This window comes from Danio aesculapii, chromosome 5 (genome assembly GCF_903798145.1).
Source record: "Danio aesculapii chromosome 5, fDanAes4.1, whole genome shotgun sequence".
NCBI lineage: Eukaryota > Metazoa > Chordata > Actinopteri > Cypriniformes > Danionidae > Danio > Danio aesculapii.
Window position 1 is genome coordinate 18,503,532 of NC_079439.1, and position 18,335 is coordinate 18,521,866.

Sequence of the window (18,335 nt, forward strand, 5' to 3'; positions counted from 1 at the left end):
GCAAGTTACTCTGTTTGAGGAACCAGCAGTGAGGCTATCTGCATACACAGGCTGTCATTAACTTTACTTGCTTACTACGTCACAATTTCTAGTCATATAATGTTAAATAAATATGAATAATTATTATATTATTAATTAGAGTGCATCCGGAAAGTATTCATAGGGCTTAAATTTTTCCAAAAAATAAAGTAAAATCAGTTATTTCCTCAAAATTCTACACACAATACGCTATAATGACAATGTGATACAAGATTTTTTAAAATTGTTGCAAATTTATTAAAAATAAAAAAACCTGAAAAATCAAATGTACAGTAGTATTCACAACCTTTGTCGTGAAGCTCTAATTTGAGCTCAGGTACATTCTGTTTCCACTGATCATTCTTGAGATGTTTCAGCAGCTAAATTGGAGTTCACCTGTGGTCAATTCCATTGATTGGACATGATTTGAAAAGGCATACACCTGTCTATATAAGGTCCCAGGGTTGACGGTGCATGTCAAAGCACAAACCAAGCATAAAGACAAAGGAATTGCCTGTAGACCTCAGAGACTGGATTGTCTCGAGGCACAAAGCTGGGGAAGGTTACAGAAAAATTTCTGCTGCTCTGAAAGTTTCAATGAGCACAGCTGCTACATCATCCGTAAGTGGAAGATGTTTGGAACCACCAGCACTGGGGAGAGAAGGGCCTTGATCATGAAGCATGGTGGTGGCAGCATCATGCTGTGGGGATGTTTTTCAGCAGCAGGAACTGGAAGACTTGTCAGGATAGAGGGAAAGATGAATGCAGCAATGTACAGATACATCCTGAATGAAAACCTGCTTCAGAGTGCTCTTAAACTCAGACATGGGTGATGGTTCATCTTCCAGCAGGACAATGACCCAAAGCACATCGCCAAAATATCAATGGAGTGGCTTCACAACAACTCAGTGAATGTCCTTGAGTGGCCCAGCCAGAGCCCAGTTAAATCCTATTGAACATCTCTGGAGAGATTTGAAAATGGCTGCACCGTCACTTCCCATCCAACCTGATAGAGCTTGAGAGATACTGCAAAGAGGAATGGGCAAAAATTCAAAAAGACAGGTGTGCCAAGCTTTTGGCATCATGTTTAAAAAGACTTGAGGCTGTAATTGCTGCCAAAGGTGCATCAACAAAGTATTGAGCAAAGGCTGTGAATACTTCTGTACATGTTATTTTTAGATTTTTTATTGTTAATAATTTGCATCAATTTCAAAAAAGTTTCACATTTCACAAACGTTTCACAAACCTTTTTCACATTTTCATTATGGGGTATTGTGTGTAGAATTTTGAGGAAATAAATGAATTTAAGCCATTTTGCAATAAGGCTGTAACATAAAAAAATGTGGAAAAAGTGAAGCGCTATGAATACTTTCAGGATGCGCTGTAGTATACCAGTGATCCCTAGTTCATTTTAAAACAGATTTCTTTTTGTTTTTACCTTGTTTCTTATAATGCGTTTATTCCTGGCCATGTTTTAGGCTCTGGAAGCTGATTTGTGACCCTGTGTCGTTTTTTTGTTTTTTTTTTGGCTTCAGCTTTACTCTGCCTCTATAATAATATCCTCTCATTTTCTCCTGTGAACTCTAGATAGCTTCTCATTTGTATTTCGCACCAACTGGCTTCAGTGTTAACAGCCTACGAATGCTTAAATATCAGGGGGAAACGATTGCAAAAATGAAAAAAATGGAAAAATGTGTGAGCAAAAGAGATTAAATTATAGCGAGAAAGACAGAATAAAGGAAGACATTGGGTAAGGAAGATTACTAGAGAAAGATAAATGAAGAGAGATGAGCGCGAGTAGAATGGTGGAAATGTAAATGAAGTAACTGCGAAAGGAAGGGTGAATTAGAGGAGCACGATCACAAGAACTGCAGGCGATTTTTAGATATTCAAACCTCAGGAGCTGCGCTGTGATCCTGTTTCAGCTTCTCAGCGTGTATAACCTTAATAAAATCATCTGTGTTCTGTTTTATTTTTGTTATTTAAAGGGACAGTTCACGGAAAAAGGAAAAATTATTTAACATTTACACACTCCCAAGTGGTTCCAAACCTTTATGAGTACCAACAGTTTCTGTTGAACATAAAGATCTTCTGAACAGAGAAGCCATTGGTTTTCATAATAGGAAAAATATATACTAGTATGGATCTAATCTAATGTAATTCTAATTTATTTTGGTCTCAAAAAAGCTGAAGTAATGAAAAAAATTGGATTTGCACATTTGTTTGGACAGTTCAAGCTTAAAAAAAATAAAAAGTATAAACATAATAATAAAAATAATAATGATACATTGTTAGTAGTAGTAATAGTTGTAGTAATGTATTAATATTTCAAATGTATTAGTGTTGAGAGTAATAATAATAATAATTGAGTAATAGTATATAATATTATAATGTATTATAGTATTATTATAATTGTTTTTTTTCAGTTGAATAAAAATATATTTTTATGTATATATTAGCATAATATTTAGCAGTGTTCGCATGTCCTTAACTGTATAGAATTCATTAAAATAGAAGTAAAATAATATTCATTACAAGTTTATTTAAGAAACGCACCTAAATAGTTTTGCAATGTGTGATTTTTATTTTATTTATTTTTTTATTTTTATTTATTTATTTTTTTTTTCAGTTTAATAAAATCTATTTTCATTTATATATTAGCAAAATATTTTGCAGTGTTCACATGTCCTTTATGGCACAATTCATTAAAATAAATGTAAAATAACACTCATTACAAGTTGATTTAAAAAAGCACCTGAATTGTGTTACATTTTGTGATTTTTATTTTTTATTTTATTTATTTATTTATTTTTATTTTTTTATTATTATTATTATTTATTTTTATTTTTTTTCAGTTGAATAAAAATCTATTTTCATTTATATATTAGCTAAATATTTTGCAGTGAAAATAGAAGTTAAATAACATTCATTACAAGTTTATTTAAGCACCTGAATTGAGTTACATTTTATAATTTTTTTGTATTTTTTTCTTTATTATTATTATTTTTTTTATTAATTAATAATTTTTTTTCTTCAGTTGATTAAAAATCTATTTTCATTTATACATTAGCAAAATATTCTGCAGTAAAAAATAGAAGTAAAATAACATTCATTACAAGTTGATTTAAGAAAAGCACCTAAATAGTTTTGTAATATATGATTTATTTATTTTTTCAGTTGAATAAAATATTTTCTATTCATGTATTTCATCATTGAAGATTTCTTAAAATAGGCAAGGCAAGGCAAGTTTATTTATATAGCACATTTCATATACAGTGGCAATTCAAAGTGCTTTACATAAACAGGAATAAAAGAAACAAGTATAAGAAAAATAAAAACAAATAATAAAAATGGTAAATAAAATAAATAAGCATAAAAACAGATGAAATGTGTTATAAAAGAATGAAAAAGAAGAGAAAAACATAATAGTGTGATCTGTCGGATGTAGCACAGTGCTCATTCAGTGAAGGCACAGCCAAGCACAGTGTTTTCAGTCTTGATTTGAATGTGCCTAATGTTGGAGCACATCTGATCATTTCTGGAAGCTGATTCCAGCAGCAGGGGGCGTAGTAGCTGAAAGCCGATTCACTCTGCTTTGACTGAACTCTTGGAATTTCTAGTTTATGTGATCCTAAAATACTGTAAAAATCTCAACTCGTCTTGTTCTCGTGAACCCAATCTCGTGTCTCGTCTCATCTCATAGAGTAAGCGTCTCGTCACACCCCTAGTAATAAATATTTTTCTTGCTTTTAGCATTGTTAATATTAGTAGTTTTAGTAATATTACGATATAATTTGATACAATTTTGATGTGACAGAATTACCACACACATAAGCATCAGCTTCTCATCGTGTTGTTGCCAAGCGAGAGTTCAGCAGATAAGTAGTTCTCCACCTTCAGCCAATCACAGCTGACGTGGAAAGAGGCGCTCGCGGCGAGCAGCACAGACTTGTGGGTAGGACTGCATTTTGCACGGTCACCCAGTGGAATACATTATCATCTTAATGATGCTTTAGGTGCAGATGCATGTCTAATGCGCTGGTGTGGGAGTGTGTGTGTGTGTGTGTGTGTGCGTGCTGTAATCACTCTCACACACACACACCTGTTGGACTGGAGGCGGTGTGTGTGCGGTGCGGCTGATAGCAGGAGAGCGAGGGGGGAGATGTAGCGCCGCTCATGATAAACGAGGATGTAGGAGGTCATTAAGCAGAGCAGCAAGAGGAGGAGAGAGAGAGATGGAGAGAGAGAAGGACAAACACGGGGAAGATAATTAATTTGGAGTTTCATTAGCAGGAGCTTGTATGCCTGGATGACTGCATGGGCGCAGCGGCGGGCAAGCGCAGTCCTGGGGAACTAGAAAGCAGCATTTGAGCTTTCTGAAATTTCAGGTGTTTCTCCTACACTGCACTCATGGAGGTGAAAAAGAGAACATTAGCAAGTCTTCCGCTTTTTGGAGAATTTTACTCGTTATTTCTAGGATCTGAGATGACACATATACAGGCTCGTAGCCAGCCTGGTGAAAGGGGTGGTTCTTTTTGTCTCAAAAAGTAGACCTTTTTGCAGTTATTCATCTTCTTTTCTATTTAATTATGAGGTTTAAATACTTTATTTAGTGACATTTTAAGCACTATTTTTAGCTGGATTAGCTTGTCAGATGATTATAACATTTGCTAAATATTTAAAAAATCAAATAAAATATTCAAATTTCTTCAGTCAGAATTTGTCCATCTGAATATTTAAAAAAAAACATATTTAGTACATAGTTGGGTGACACAGTGGCGCAGTAGGTAGTGCTGTCGCCTCACAGCAAGAAGATCGCTGGTTTGAGCCTTGGCTGGGTCAGTTGGCGTTTCTGTGTGGCATGTTCTCCCTGCATTCGCGTGGGTTTTCTCCGGGTGCTTCGGTTTCTCCCACAGTCCAAAGACATGCGGTACAGGTGAATTGGGTAGGCTAAATTGTCCGTAGTGTATGAGTGTGAATGAGTGTGTGTGGAGGTTTCCCAGAGATGGGTTGCAGCTGGAAGGGCATCCGCTGCGTAAAACATATGCTGGATAAGTTGGCGGTTCATTCCGCTGTGGCGAACCCAAATTAATAAAGGGACTAAGCCGAAAAGAAAATGAATGAATGAATGAATGAATAGTACATAGTTTCATGCTTTTTCTAATCTCTTTTGTAAAAAAAAAAAACATTTTGAAAGTTCATGGATGGCAAAAATAGCCTAATTAGTATTTAAATGAACTTTAATAAGGTCCTCTTTTAGTGCTTTAAACCTTTTTATAGGTATTTTGTTTTCTTTTAAGAATTAGGTCCAAGATTCAATGTTTTTTATTTATGTCAGATTCTGTTTTTTGCACAACTGGACGTTAAACTATAATTGTTTGCATTTATTGGAAGCCTTCTTTGATGCTTTCACAATGTATGATAGCATAGCAGTCAAAATAAGCCAAATTAGCTCATGTTTGGGATAAATTCTGGACCTTTTATCAGTGGGGGGTGGGTCTTTCGAACCACCTGAACCCCCTCTGGCTATGGGCCTGATATAGATTACACAGCTGCGTACGAAATCACATACTTTCATACTAAATAGTACGCTAAAAACAGTATGCGAGACGAGTAGTGTGTCAAGTTTCTGTAGTGTGCATCGGATGGTCGCCACGCTATCCCATGATGCACCGCGAGGAAATAAATGAATAAACACATAAATATATCTATTTTTCTTTCAAAATTGTCTTACAAAAAAGCTTTTTACTGGATATTTGTCAACCACACAGTCAAAAAGAGTCAAAGCACACAAACACTTACACAATGCAAGTATTCACATAATGTATTGTATAACAGTATCTTATCCACAGTCCACATTCATTTCAGTAAAAAAAAAAAACAAGCAAAATGTTGAGGTTGATGTGGGTTTTTAAGAGGGTGATGACTGAGATGTTTATCAGCCCTTTGCTGAACCCTCTTCAACATGATGTTACATAAACAGAGAGAAAATAGAAGCATGCGAGGTTCTGGACAACATCCTGCCATTAGAAAGGAGAGAAAAGATGAGTGAGGAATGATTGCTGATGGGCCAGAGGAAAACCGAGGAGGGTAGTGATAAAACGGGTCTGATCCACATGCTAAAATCAGTGTTTTGTCGAAGAGGTCATGGCATTGTTGTCAGGTTAATCAGAGGACTGTGTGGCAGAGATCTTCAGGCCAGCTTGACCCTCTTTCTCTCTCTCTCTCTCTCTCTCTCTGATAATTGATGCCATCTGGCCATCCTGCTCGCTGCTGGCAGCATGACATTGCTCCAGTGCCACACCTCTCTCTCTCTCTCTCTCTCTCAAGGCTCTGCTGTGCCACCCTCTCCTGGCACTGAACCCGCGGGTGTCAGAGGTGAACAGAGGGGCGTGATGAGGGAGGAGCGGGGAGGAAATAAGCAGTTTGCTGGTTCTGTGATGGATTTCAGTGGTTTATTCAAGTAAATATGTTGCTGGGCTTTGTATCTGTTCATTGAGGTCTACTGTTTATCACAGACTGTACTACTTACATTGATCAAAAGTGATGTTTATAAAAGTAAAAAAATCGTACTGTATTCTTTGAAGACCTTTTAAAAAGTATCAGAACTCTGATTAACCAAAATAATTTTCAGTATTCATCATGATTCAGAAATTACAGAAATTTCAACATTGCCATCGCAAGAATAGATGATATTTTTAAATATTTCCCAAAAGATGTTTAACAGAGCAAGGAAATTTTCACAGTATGTCTGATAATATTTTTTCTTCTGGAGAAAGTCTTATTTGTTTTATTTCGGCTATGCCAAATGGCTAAACCATTTGAAGGTCAAAATTATTAGCCCCTTTAAGCTATATATTTTTTCGATAGTCTACAGAACAAACCATCATTATAGAATAACTTGCCTAATTACCCTAACCTGCCTAATTAACCTAATTAACCTAGTGAATCAGTTGGTTTGTCTATAAGCTGACAAACGAGCGATCCGCTGATAAATCGCAGCTTTAAACTGCTCCAGTGTCCCTGTATCTGTGGTTACACTCAGTAAACAGCGGTGAGTTTGGTGAACCGATGACCTTCACGGCCATTCACAGTCATTTCTGTTGAGCACGTGAGCGCAATGGCAAATCAGCACTGTTTAAGAAAGTGCTCAGTAGAGCTCATATGTTAGCGGGAAATGGACGTTTTTAAAAACTCAATATTGATTGGTACCGAATTCCAGTATCGTGCAACCCCAGCTCACATATTGTCCTGCAATCCTCAATTTTTGCATGCACTTATCACTAAAGTTTAACACCTTGACTAATTAAAGGGCGCCAATGTGAGTGTGCAAATTGACACACAAAACTCCAGGTGTAAAAGACTCACAAAAACACTCATGTTTGGTTTGACCTGCCGCATTAAAATGGTCAACCAGATTTATTTGTGTGAATAAGTGTGTATGGATGTTTCCCAGTGATGGGTTGCAGCTGGAAGTGCATACACTGCGTAAAACATATGCTGGATAAGTTGGCGGTTCATTCAACTGTGGCGACCCCAGATTAATAAAGGGACTAAGCCAAAAAGAAAATGAATGAATTAATGAAATGAATCAGATTTAGTTTAAATGTACATACCTCATGGTTAGGGGACAATGCTGAGAGATTTTAGTGAGCAAATCAAGTCAAAGGCAGATTCAGCATTGAACTCCACTATTATGTTTTTATTGCCATAAGTTATCATTTTAAAAGTTATGCTGCATTAGTTAATACGATTAGTATTGTTTTTTTATTTATTTTTAAATATTATTAAATAAATTAGGAAATGATCCATGGCTTCTTTAATGTAATATAGTTTGGTATATTTACCTTCGCCCCATGGCTCATAATAATATTTGGTTTTTGGCCCTTTATACGAAAAGGTTTGGGTTCCCCTGCTCTAGACTATTCAAGTAATACACCTGGTGTAACGGTTTTACAAAATTGCATCTTTTCATAGTATCATTTTTAGAAAGTTGCCCTTAAATCTCATTTTTAAGTCTATTTTCAGGCCCCAAAAATTTCATTAGCATGTGAATAAACAATCAAATTACATTTAAAAAATCATGAAAAACAGTCATTTTCCTTTTCTTTATTCATCATTTCAGCTTTGTCCAGCTTGTAAAATCAGTCTTGTTATCCAGCATCAGAAGAGGCAGTAAAATGCTCAGTTGTTTGGTGTAGTCTGCGCTCACTCAACCGACTGTCACGATTGTTTATTTTTACAGCTTAGCACCCTTTGACTGGAATGAATCTTCCCTTTCCCGTTCCTTCTTCCAGTGGCACTTTACAGCTGTAGGCAGCAGGTCTCAACACATGCCCGTGACCTTTTTTTATTTTCCCAACTCCCTCCCTCATTCCCTCCCTTCTGGCCGTCCATCTTTGCGTTTTTCCTCAGTGGCTCCTGTGAGAGTCTGGTTGTGGTCCAGAGCAGGCTGCATCATAGCCCGTAGTTATTAATGAGTGCAATGGGAGAAGTGAACTGAGGGCTGTTTTGGTATCTCAGAGTCCCAGACCCGGCCTCTCTGCCTCCAGATCCAGTATCACACGTCCTCTCGGGTCAGGCCTCCTGTGGCCCCGCCAACGCTGTTTGGCTCCCAGCAATGTGGCTTCAATTTCCTCCGTTTTGAAATGGTTATAGCCCCTCTGCTTCCTTCAGCAGGCCAGGGTCTTTGCTTTGTTTTCTCTCTCTCTATTCTCCTTTCCTGCTCATTTTGATCACCCTGTCCTTTAATCACTATTCGGGGCCTCCTGCATCAAGTGCGGAGAATTTGTTATGAGTGACTTTTGACCTCCAGCCTATAGGGACACAGTTTAAAGAACAGCTCGCTGGTTAAAAAATACAAACACTGAAACGCAGCCGCCATAAATTTCTCTTTTTCTCTCTCTTTTTACGCTCTAGCAGTTTCTTTCTTGTGTTAAGCTCTCATAACAATACCTTTCAAAGACGGATCATTGTATTGAAAGTCGTTTCAACATTAAAGGCATGCGCCGAACGAACGTTAACGACAGTCTTCGCCCAAACCAGAGGCTTTCTGCATATGCTACGGGCCCAGTTTCATCTGAACCTCTTTTCTTTCATGTAATCCTACGGGTGTGCGAGTTAAAGTGTTCCAGCGCTCCAAACACAGAGAGCGCTTGTGTAGCGAAAAAGCCCGCTTGCTGAAAAATTAGTCCCCTGACGTGGTGAATTATGGGGCTGAAATAGAGCTCTTTATTAATGGAGTCCAGGATTCACGTCAGCGGAGGTCTCTGAAATTATGCCACGTCGTGGGTCTGGTCTCACCGGAGGTTTCTCATATTAGACTGAGTACACATTATAAAGAGCAAGTTATTAATGGAGCTAGAACGTTGGGCTAAGCAAGATTCACTGTTGTCCGTTTGCATAAGAAATTAGTGCACTAAAGGGATAGTTCATCCAAAACTGAAAATTCATTTACTCAGCCTTAATTGGTTACAAATCAGACTGTTTAACAAAAAAATAAAAATAAATTAAGAAAGCTGAAAACCTGTAAATATTGACTTCCATAATACTTTGAAATTCAATAGTTTTCAGCTTTTTAAAATAAAATCTAATCAAAATATAGAGTGTATAAACCAGGGGTTCTCAATGTCTACATTAAAAGGTTCAAATCTGAATTTTTATTAAGGTCAAAGGTCTGGAATAATTGATATTACATAACTTGTTTATAATAAACATCCATAATGTGCATCACAAGTCAACACTATTTATCTTTCTTTAAATAAAGTGGCATTTGCATTCAAAACACATTAAATACAATGCAAATGTGGCAAAACCACTAGCATAAGTGCATTTTTGAACAAGACTGCATATCAGAGATGACATGTCAGACACAATGCACTCAATGGAGCTAGTTAAGTCACTGTGAGGGGTAGGGTCAGGTGTGGGCATTAAAAATCACTGCACCAATGCAAAAAAACCTGTCTCCAAAAAAAGCTGAAAAATACAAAAGGTGTGCAGTAAAAACTTAGTGTTTTAGCGGTCCTTATACCTGTATTCTGTGGATACTGCCATTCAAAATTGTCCGTGTTTCGTTTCTTAGTGACGTTTCACATTTCCACTGTTTACAACTCCAATTGATTGATTACAAATCAAGCAGAATGGCTTTGTGCTGGCTTGTGGCAAAATAAACACGTACTTGTCTGCCCATTCAACTTTGAACTGTCTATTCTTTAGTAGGTTTTCTTTTTTCTGCAAGACCGACAACTTCATACATTCAAATGTTCACTTTGGTGCACGTGTGATTCGCCCGCTCAATCACATGAAGCCTCGTAGGATCACTCTATGAGTCACGCAGGAAAACTTTGAATATTTTCTTCTTCGATTTTATCTCGGCCCGTATTCTTTTTTTTTTTTTTGTTTTTTTTTTTGTTTGTTTGTTTTTTTTTACAAAAATACAAACAACTAAACTGTTGATTTACAAAGTTTATGCATTTATCAATGAAGGAAATCCACAATTTGAATCCTTGACGCATAGCTTGCAATAAAAAATGGAGTTGTGTCTGAATTGAATACCGTTGCAGTCCAGATTCAGAGTCGATTAATATTAAATGAAAGCCTAATATACTTTATTTATTATAGTATGTATTTATTTTTATGTATTTAATGTATGTGCTGGTGAAATATTCAACTTTTTAATAGGACGTCAGGTCACCATTTACTATTCGATCTATACTAGCTACCTGGATGGATGGATGGATAGATAGATGGATGGATGGATGGATGGATGGATGGATGGATTATGAAAAAGGAAGGATAGATGGAGTTTTAGTAGAAGTGAATACACATAGAGCAATATATAGGTGAATGGATAAATGCAGGAGCTGAATGAATAGATGGTGGGTGGATGGATCTACAGTGGATGGATGGATAGATAGATGGATGAACGGATGGATTATGGAGAAGGAAGGATAGATGGAGGTTTAGTTGAGTGCAAACACTAGGAGCAATAGATAGGTGAATGTATAAAGGCAGGAGATGAATGAATAGATGGTGGATGGATGGATTCACTGTGGAGATGGATAGATGGATGGATGGATGGATGGATTATGGAGAGGGAAGGATATATGGAGGTTTAGTAGAAGTAAATACACATGGAGCAATAGATAGGTGAATGGATAAAGGCAGGAGTTGAATGAATAGATGGTGGATGGATGGATCTACAGTGGATGGATGGATGGATGGATGCTAAAATTTAAGACTACGTCTCTCTCTCTGAATTCAATCCATAGTGTGCGGTATGTAGTGATAGACTGCTCTGATCATGGAAACAGCTGGAATGTGTGCACTGGCATTCTTTGGTACCCCTGTGTATAGTGTGTGAAGAATTTAAGAGTTCTTTCTGGTCGTTAAGAGCCCCATGTCCTGTCTGTCAATGACTGTGTGTTTTTGTAAGAGCATGGCATGTTTTCTTTTTCTTGCCGTTTGCCAGAAACTACACGCTCTGGTACATGGAGAGGAAGGAAAAGCACACTCATGTTTAGTCTGCATAGCACTTAAGTCACTTTGTCGGAAGATTACTTTCCCCCAACTCTAATCTGCGGATAGGATTTGTGATGTCACCAACCATCACTGCGCTTTTGTTGAATCATTAAGTGTAGAGATGTGGAAAATTGCACAAGCGGGCTCAAATTTTGCACAATGTTTTATTGTATTGTCTTTGTTGGCTTTGTAGGGTCCATGTTTGTAGTAGTTGTTTTTAGGGTTGTGTGGCCCAATGATGGTGTGTTTACACCCCCAAAAGGTTCATTTCTTGAACATGGTCTAATTATGTTTCACTTCTGTTTTGCAGGCATCCGATGTAGGATCAGAGAAGCTTTTCTCGCCTACTGCACCTAAAGGTAAGAGCATGAATATTTATCGTGGGTACTATATAAGTGTTCCAAGGGTCATTTTGCCTGCATTGGATGTTCTAGAGGTTTTACTTTTAATTTAATTTATAAAATGGCTTTTAAAATGGGAGTACATCTAGGCATGAGATGTTTACCGGTTTCAAGGTTTACCGCGGTTTAGGAAAGTCAAGTTTTAAAATGGCTAAATTTTCCGATATACCTTTACTAAGGTATGTGTAAGGTTTTGTATGTGTTGTAAAGAAATCTGTGTTTTGAAATCAATGAAGACATCAGAAGTCAATTATTTATTTGAATAATTTAGTCTGACATGTTTACTGTTCCAAAATATTATAAATGTTTCCTAAAATGAAATATATTGTGTTCAATGGGGTAAAAAGTTGTTGTTTTACCCTGACTTTTAAAAAGAACTTATTTTAGAGCAGTAATCACAATATTGTGATACTGTGAAAACATGATATTTTTAGGCAAGGTTATCATACCGTCCAAAACTTATACAGGCCCATGCCTAAGTACATCTCAGAGATGACAATTAACATTCAAGATAAGTGAATGCGTATTGTGCTGTAGCAAATCTCATAACTACTAAACATTATTGTACATTCTAAGAAGCTCCGTTCTCATTCCAGTCTGTAGTTTGGTTGATAATGTTTTAATGTTGTTGAAAGCCTGATAAGGTGTTTTCAAAAGCCACTATGAGCACAGAGCTATACTTTATTGGCCAGAGTAACATTCCTCTTGACGGAATGATGCAGTTGTGCTTTTCTCATTTTTTCTTTTCTTGGATGTTGAAGGGTTTTTGGCCTTCAGAGCCAAAGAGATACTCATCTTTTATCCATCTACTATCTTAAGTCCAAAGTATACTTTGATTTTTACACTTGCACTGGAATAGGTGTACAGTGTTCATGACGTGAATTTTATCCAGCAGCACAATGTGTGTATTGAAAGCATGCATCTCGATTTTATAGTTTTTTTTATAAAGCACACTGCTTCACAAAATGTCAACACTGAACTAGATTGTTGTCTCAGTAACTGAGCTGGAACTAGAACAACAACAAATTACTAATTCCTCATTTCCACTGAGTGGTACAGTATGGTTCGGTATGGGTCACCTTCATCAGGCTTGCATCTCCATTGTCAAAAGGGTACCAATGTTACAGCTCCTTACAGTCTCCGATATGTTACCAATTAAAGAAAAAACAAACGCAACATACATTTAGTCCTTATTTGGCTTCAAAAACAACACAAAACTAAGCCCACAGTAGGTGCAAACCTCTCATCTGTATCTTTAATCTTCACCAGCACATGTAACCTCTGTAATTCCATCACTCCGAGTTCATAATCGTCCAAAAGGTGATGATAATAGTTAATCATAGCAGTTTGTCCATGTTTTAGGTTGCTGAAAGAATCATTTGCTCCTTTGTTTTTTCTGGCTTCTCTTTAGTTTTTTCGCGCTTCACTCTCGCGTTTGTCCGTTTCTGAAAGGATCGGGTGTAAGAAACACTTCAATAGTCACGCGCATGTTATCATCATCATCAACTCAAGTTCGTTATTTCAAATATAGACACACGGCGAGCTCTTTCGAGAAAGTGAAAATGATTGCCCTTTAGACGGCCTCATAAACAGCATCAGGACACAGGGAGGGCAGACTCTGCTGTTCTTCTTGGCTTTGTGGCTGCTTATCAAGATGACGACAAGGTTTGTAAAAGCTCGGGTCGACCATGGCTAATTATTATATGTATATATTGTTACGCTGTAATATCTCTGTTGTGCATTTAAAAATGGTGCTTCCTTTGTTTTCATTCTTGTGCACAAGCTAGTGACATATCTCCGTAAACCAATAGCATTTAGCTGCGTGTCAAGCTTTGCTTTTTGGTACTCTTTTGTTGTGCTAAGTACCCTTTAGAAAGGGTACCCAAAAAGTGGTACGGTATGGTTTGGTATGGCTTTTTGGTGCCTTTTGACAGTGGAAACAGGCATAAAAGCATACTGAACCGTACTGTACCACTTTTTGGGTACCCTTTCATTGTAAACAGGCCATAAAAGATGGCAAACCAATATATGTTTGCATTGATGAGTATGGGAGGATTCCAATATATGATTACAAAGACATGTTTATCCCTCAAACTCTTGGAGAGAAAAAGTGTAGACTCTGGATAAGGATGATTTAAAAACTAACATGTTCATGTAGAAGTACATAATGATAAATGTGGTAGCTGCAAATCATGGGCTGGCAGGCTCATAAGAAGAGATTGTTAAGTTTACGAGGGGTGGGTTTATTTCTCTAGACCTAAATATACCAGACAGCAAATCTCAGATGACCTGTAATCCTCTTTAAAGCCTGTTGAAGTTCTGTGAGTTTATAAAATGGTGAGATGGTGCTTATTTGCTTCCATATGTTTTTGACCCATCTTCAAGTGGCTACTGGCAGGGGGTTTGCTTTTAATGCAGATCTGAGCTACTTTTGACTGTTTCCAGGAGCAGTAAATCTTTGGCTGAGAGCAGTGGGAAGTCAGACCCAGAAGTTTTTTTTTAGTTGGTTCACATCCAGGTTTTGTAGAGGAACTAAGTTGTGAAACGAATTCTGTTTGTTGCACAGTGCGGAGGAGATGTCAAGTTTAATGCCACACTTCTGGTGCCCGGCATGAGTCTTTTGGAGAGCTTTTGCCCCGCCGCTCTCTGAAAACACAGAAAAGAGGAAGCGAGAGGAGACAAGTCGAGCTCAGAGGAAGAGTAGAACTTGTGACTGCTGTCGGGGTCTAAATTAAAGTCATTTTTATGCAAGTATGTGTATGACTTCCAGGCATAACCATAGGAAAAGTCTTGCGCAACATCTGGCATGTATAAAAGTAGATCAGAGCACATGGCTTGAGCACTTCTGATGTAAACATAAGAGGTTGTTGTTGTTGTTGATGTTACTGGCACTGTAATCTGTGTTACAGTTGATAGCGAGACAGACAGAATCTTTCTTAAAACCCTGCTAATATGTGTCAAACAAACAAGCTCCCCTAGGGATAACAGAGATGATATCGAGAAAGCATGATAGAAGTGCCAGATTGGGATTAGAAAAGACTGTAAAACTAAGAGTGGGTATATGTGGATTAAGTGATTTAGGTCTGCAGGGAATAAATATTGTACAAGCAAACTGACACCCAATCTGTAGAGATTACTTATCTTGCAGTGAATGCATGACCTTTGAAATCGGTTATTTTTAACAATAATTTCATTTCTGAGAACATAATCTGTGATAACCAATTCAAGTTCAGACTTTGTAACTGTTATAGTTCATCATGGTTCATGATAGTTCCAGTTTAGGTTGCTTAGCATTTGAAGACGTTGGATGGTTGAAGTACTTTGAGTTCAGACGTCATAGTCTTTGATATGTGCCACAACCGTATCACTCTGCAGCCCAAGACCGGTAACTTAATGAAGCTTCGCGGGGCTGAGCCTGGTCAGTACCTGGATGAAAGACCACATGGGAAAACTAGATTGCTGTTGGAAGTGGTGTTAGTAAGGCCAGCAGGTGGCGCTCAACCTTAGTCCGTTTGAGCCCTCATGCCCCAGTAAAGTGAAGGGGACACTCTACTGTCATCGAGTGCTGTCTTTCAAGATAGATGTTCAACCAAGGTCTTGACTCTCTGTGGTTATTAAAAATCCCATGGCACTTCTAGTAAAGAGTGGCGGTGTAACCCGTTGTCCTGGCCAAATTCCCTCCATCGGCATCCACCATGGCCTCCCTGTCATCCCCATTCACCGAATTGGCTTTATCACTGTCTCTCCACTCCACCAATAGCCATTGTCCTGTAGCTGCCATTGCATCATCCAAGTGGATGCTGCACACTGGTGGTGGGGTGGTGGTGTGGAGAGCAGCCCCCCCACCCCCCACCCCATGATTGTGAAGCACTTTTGGTTTATACATTATATTACATTACATATTCATTAAGTTTCATGATAGTTTAACTTTGTGGCCTTTTATATCCAGTTGTTTTAATACAGTTCCAATTTGATTGATCCCAGAACCCTTAAAGGCTAAGGGGCTTTTAAACAACAATGTTTTTAGCCAAAACCTGGAAAGGTTTCATGTGTATTGTCTGTTCTTTTACACAACAGCATTTTTGGGACTGAAAATGCAAAAATCTGAAAATGGGTTGCAAAGTAGAACTTTCTGAAAGTGCTGAATTGTCATGTCCATGTAAACACCTGAAAACAAGAGTCTATGATAATGATGACACCATCTCACATAGCAAAATATTTCAGGCCCAGCTCTGACCCACACAATTAGCTTTTGCTTGGCCCTCATGCCGCAGTGAATTACGGTACATGACTGGACCAAGTCTGGCTTCCAGACAAGGACCATATCTCAGCCAAGTTAATAACCCATAACTGAGCCTGAACTGGGCCAGATATGTTGGTGTGTCACTACTGCAATGAAACTGATAAACCCATGAATCATTGTGCCTTAGGCATGCTATGGGCATGCTTTTTCTCGAAGCAACCTGATTGGTAGATTTTTTTTTTATTTATTTAAAAATAATAAAAATGTATTTTAAATGTGGGTCATGATAGGTCAAACTTACAAGGCCCACTTATCAGTTTTTAACCTCAGGGCCAAATACTACTTTTGACATCTGGCCAAAGAATCATGTCCTGCCTTAAAGATAGTGCCACCTCTGCCAAACCAGGGCTTTGTTTGGCCCACATGCTGTATGCCAGTGCCGGATGAATACCTACTGTGCCAGATTTATGCCAAATCTTGACCAGAATTCTTTGCTACCTGGGATGCACATGCATAGTACGTGTTTAGAGAAGTAGGGAGATGTAGATTAAAGTCAAACGTGAACAAACACACAACAATGGTGAGTACATGGTAGTGTTATTGTTGCTTAAGTGTTTCCTAGTTCAACAGTAAATTGTAGATTTACTTGGCATCACAACTAAATCTGGAGACCCATCGTACACACACAGCAAAGTTATGCATACACACTAGCATGTAAACATAATTTATTTTTTAAAACGCATGTGTAATGATGTAAGGGTGCACTCACACTATTCTATCCAAACCGTGCCCAGGCACGCTTCCCAGTTGGTTTGACAAGTGTGAGTCCTCCGAATTGGGTCCAGGCGGGGTTTCTTCAAACTGAAAGAAAAAGTAAACACATAAAATGGTCCTCTCTCATCTTCCATTGCGGTATCTCCTTTTATCATCTAGAGCTCCTCCGTGAGATTTGAGACAGGTGGCGGGTCCAGGTGTCAGCAGTTAGCACTCAAGCCACCATGCCTCGTACGCTCAAGGCTCTCGGCCCTGTCCCACTTGCTACAGCATGGTAAAAACTTGTCTGCTACATGTACGTCGGCTAAATCGTTGTCATATAAACATAGCCTTAGAGGCCTAGAATGTTTAGTTAAGGATCTACCTTTTTTATTTCCTGTATCTCAGTGAGACACACTCCTATTCAGTTGATTTTGCAGTTGTCGTAATCACTGGTCTGATAAAAGCTTTTAAAGTATTTGGCAAGGACCTTTCAGTATCATTACCCTTGTTCTTGTGTTGTGTTTGTTGAATTTGGGTTATCCAGACTTTGTTCCATGGAATGCACCATTCCTCCAGGCTGTTGTTCTAGATTTTGGGGGTATGGGAGCATATGTGTCCCATTACAGTACGTCCGCCGAGACCAATCTAAAGCTCGCTCAGCTCTGATCCCCAAATTGGTCTGCCCTGGAGAACTTCTGGCAGACTGATCACTCGCTTGGCTCACGTCTTGCGTTCGAGAATTGCATTACAGGGAAATACCTCGGCATGCATGTGGTGCTGCTTACGCAAATATGCATGTGTCTTTGTTTCTGTAAACAGATTTCGTGTTAGCTGGTTCTTGATTTGATTGATTCTGTGCCCTCAGTCAAGTACTGCGGTAACATACAAGTTTGGTATCAGCCAAACAGCTGTTTAGTTTTACTGTAATCTGTCTGTACGTAATTGCCATGGTTGCTGTGTTTTTAGTCAAATTTGAAAGGGTTGCTCTCCATCTATCAGTGCCAGGGTTGAATGAAGAGACTTAATTCATACCAACAAAAGTTAGTTCATCTATAGAGTCTTGTTCTGTTGTTCTAACTCTGTCAATCAATCCATCAAATATGATACATTCATTGTTTACTCCATATCCAGACTTAATAATAATGCAAAGCTACATAAGGGGACTGTTGGTCCTAGAACAGTGTGCAGCATCTGCTAGCAGCACAATAAGGTTAGAGGCACTAAGCATAGTTGTGAGGGGGGTTTGGTCTTTTTCCTCTTCATTTTACCCATCAGTGAAGCGGTGACGCACCCATTTTGTGTGTGAGGTCTGTTAGGCAAACCCAGGGCATGCTGGGATAGCGAAGGAAGATTGTGGTGAAAAGCCATTTGTGAAGTGGATTTCTGGTTTGCTAATC

At 38.2% G+C, this 18,335-nt stretch overlaps 1 protein-coding gene across 1 annotated transcript in view; it reads left to right on the forward strand.

Moving 5' to 3' along the window:
• The window catches only part of fbrsl1 (fibrosin-like 1), a 579,938-nt gene that overhangs the window by 491,192 nt on the left and 70,411 nt on the right, over positions 1 to 18,335 (forward strand). The window contains 1 exon segment of the mRNA XM_056457467.1: positions 11,849 to 11,897. Within this exon segment, the coding sequence (XP_056313442.1) occupies positions 11,849 to 11,897 (49 nt within the window).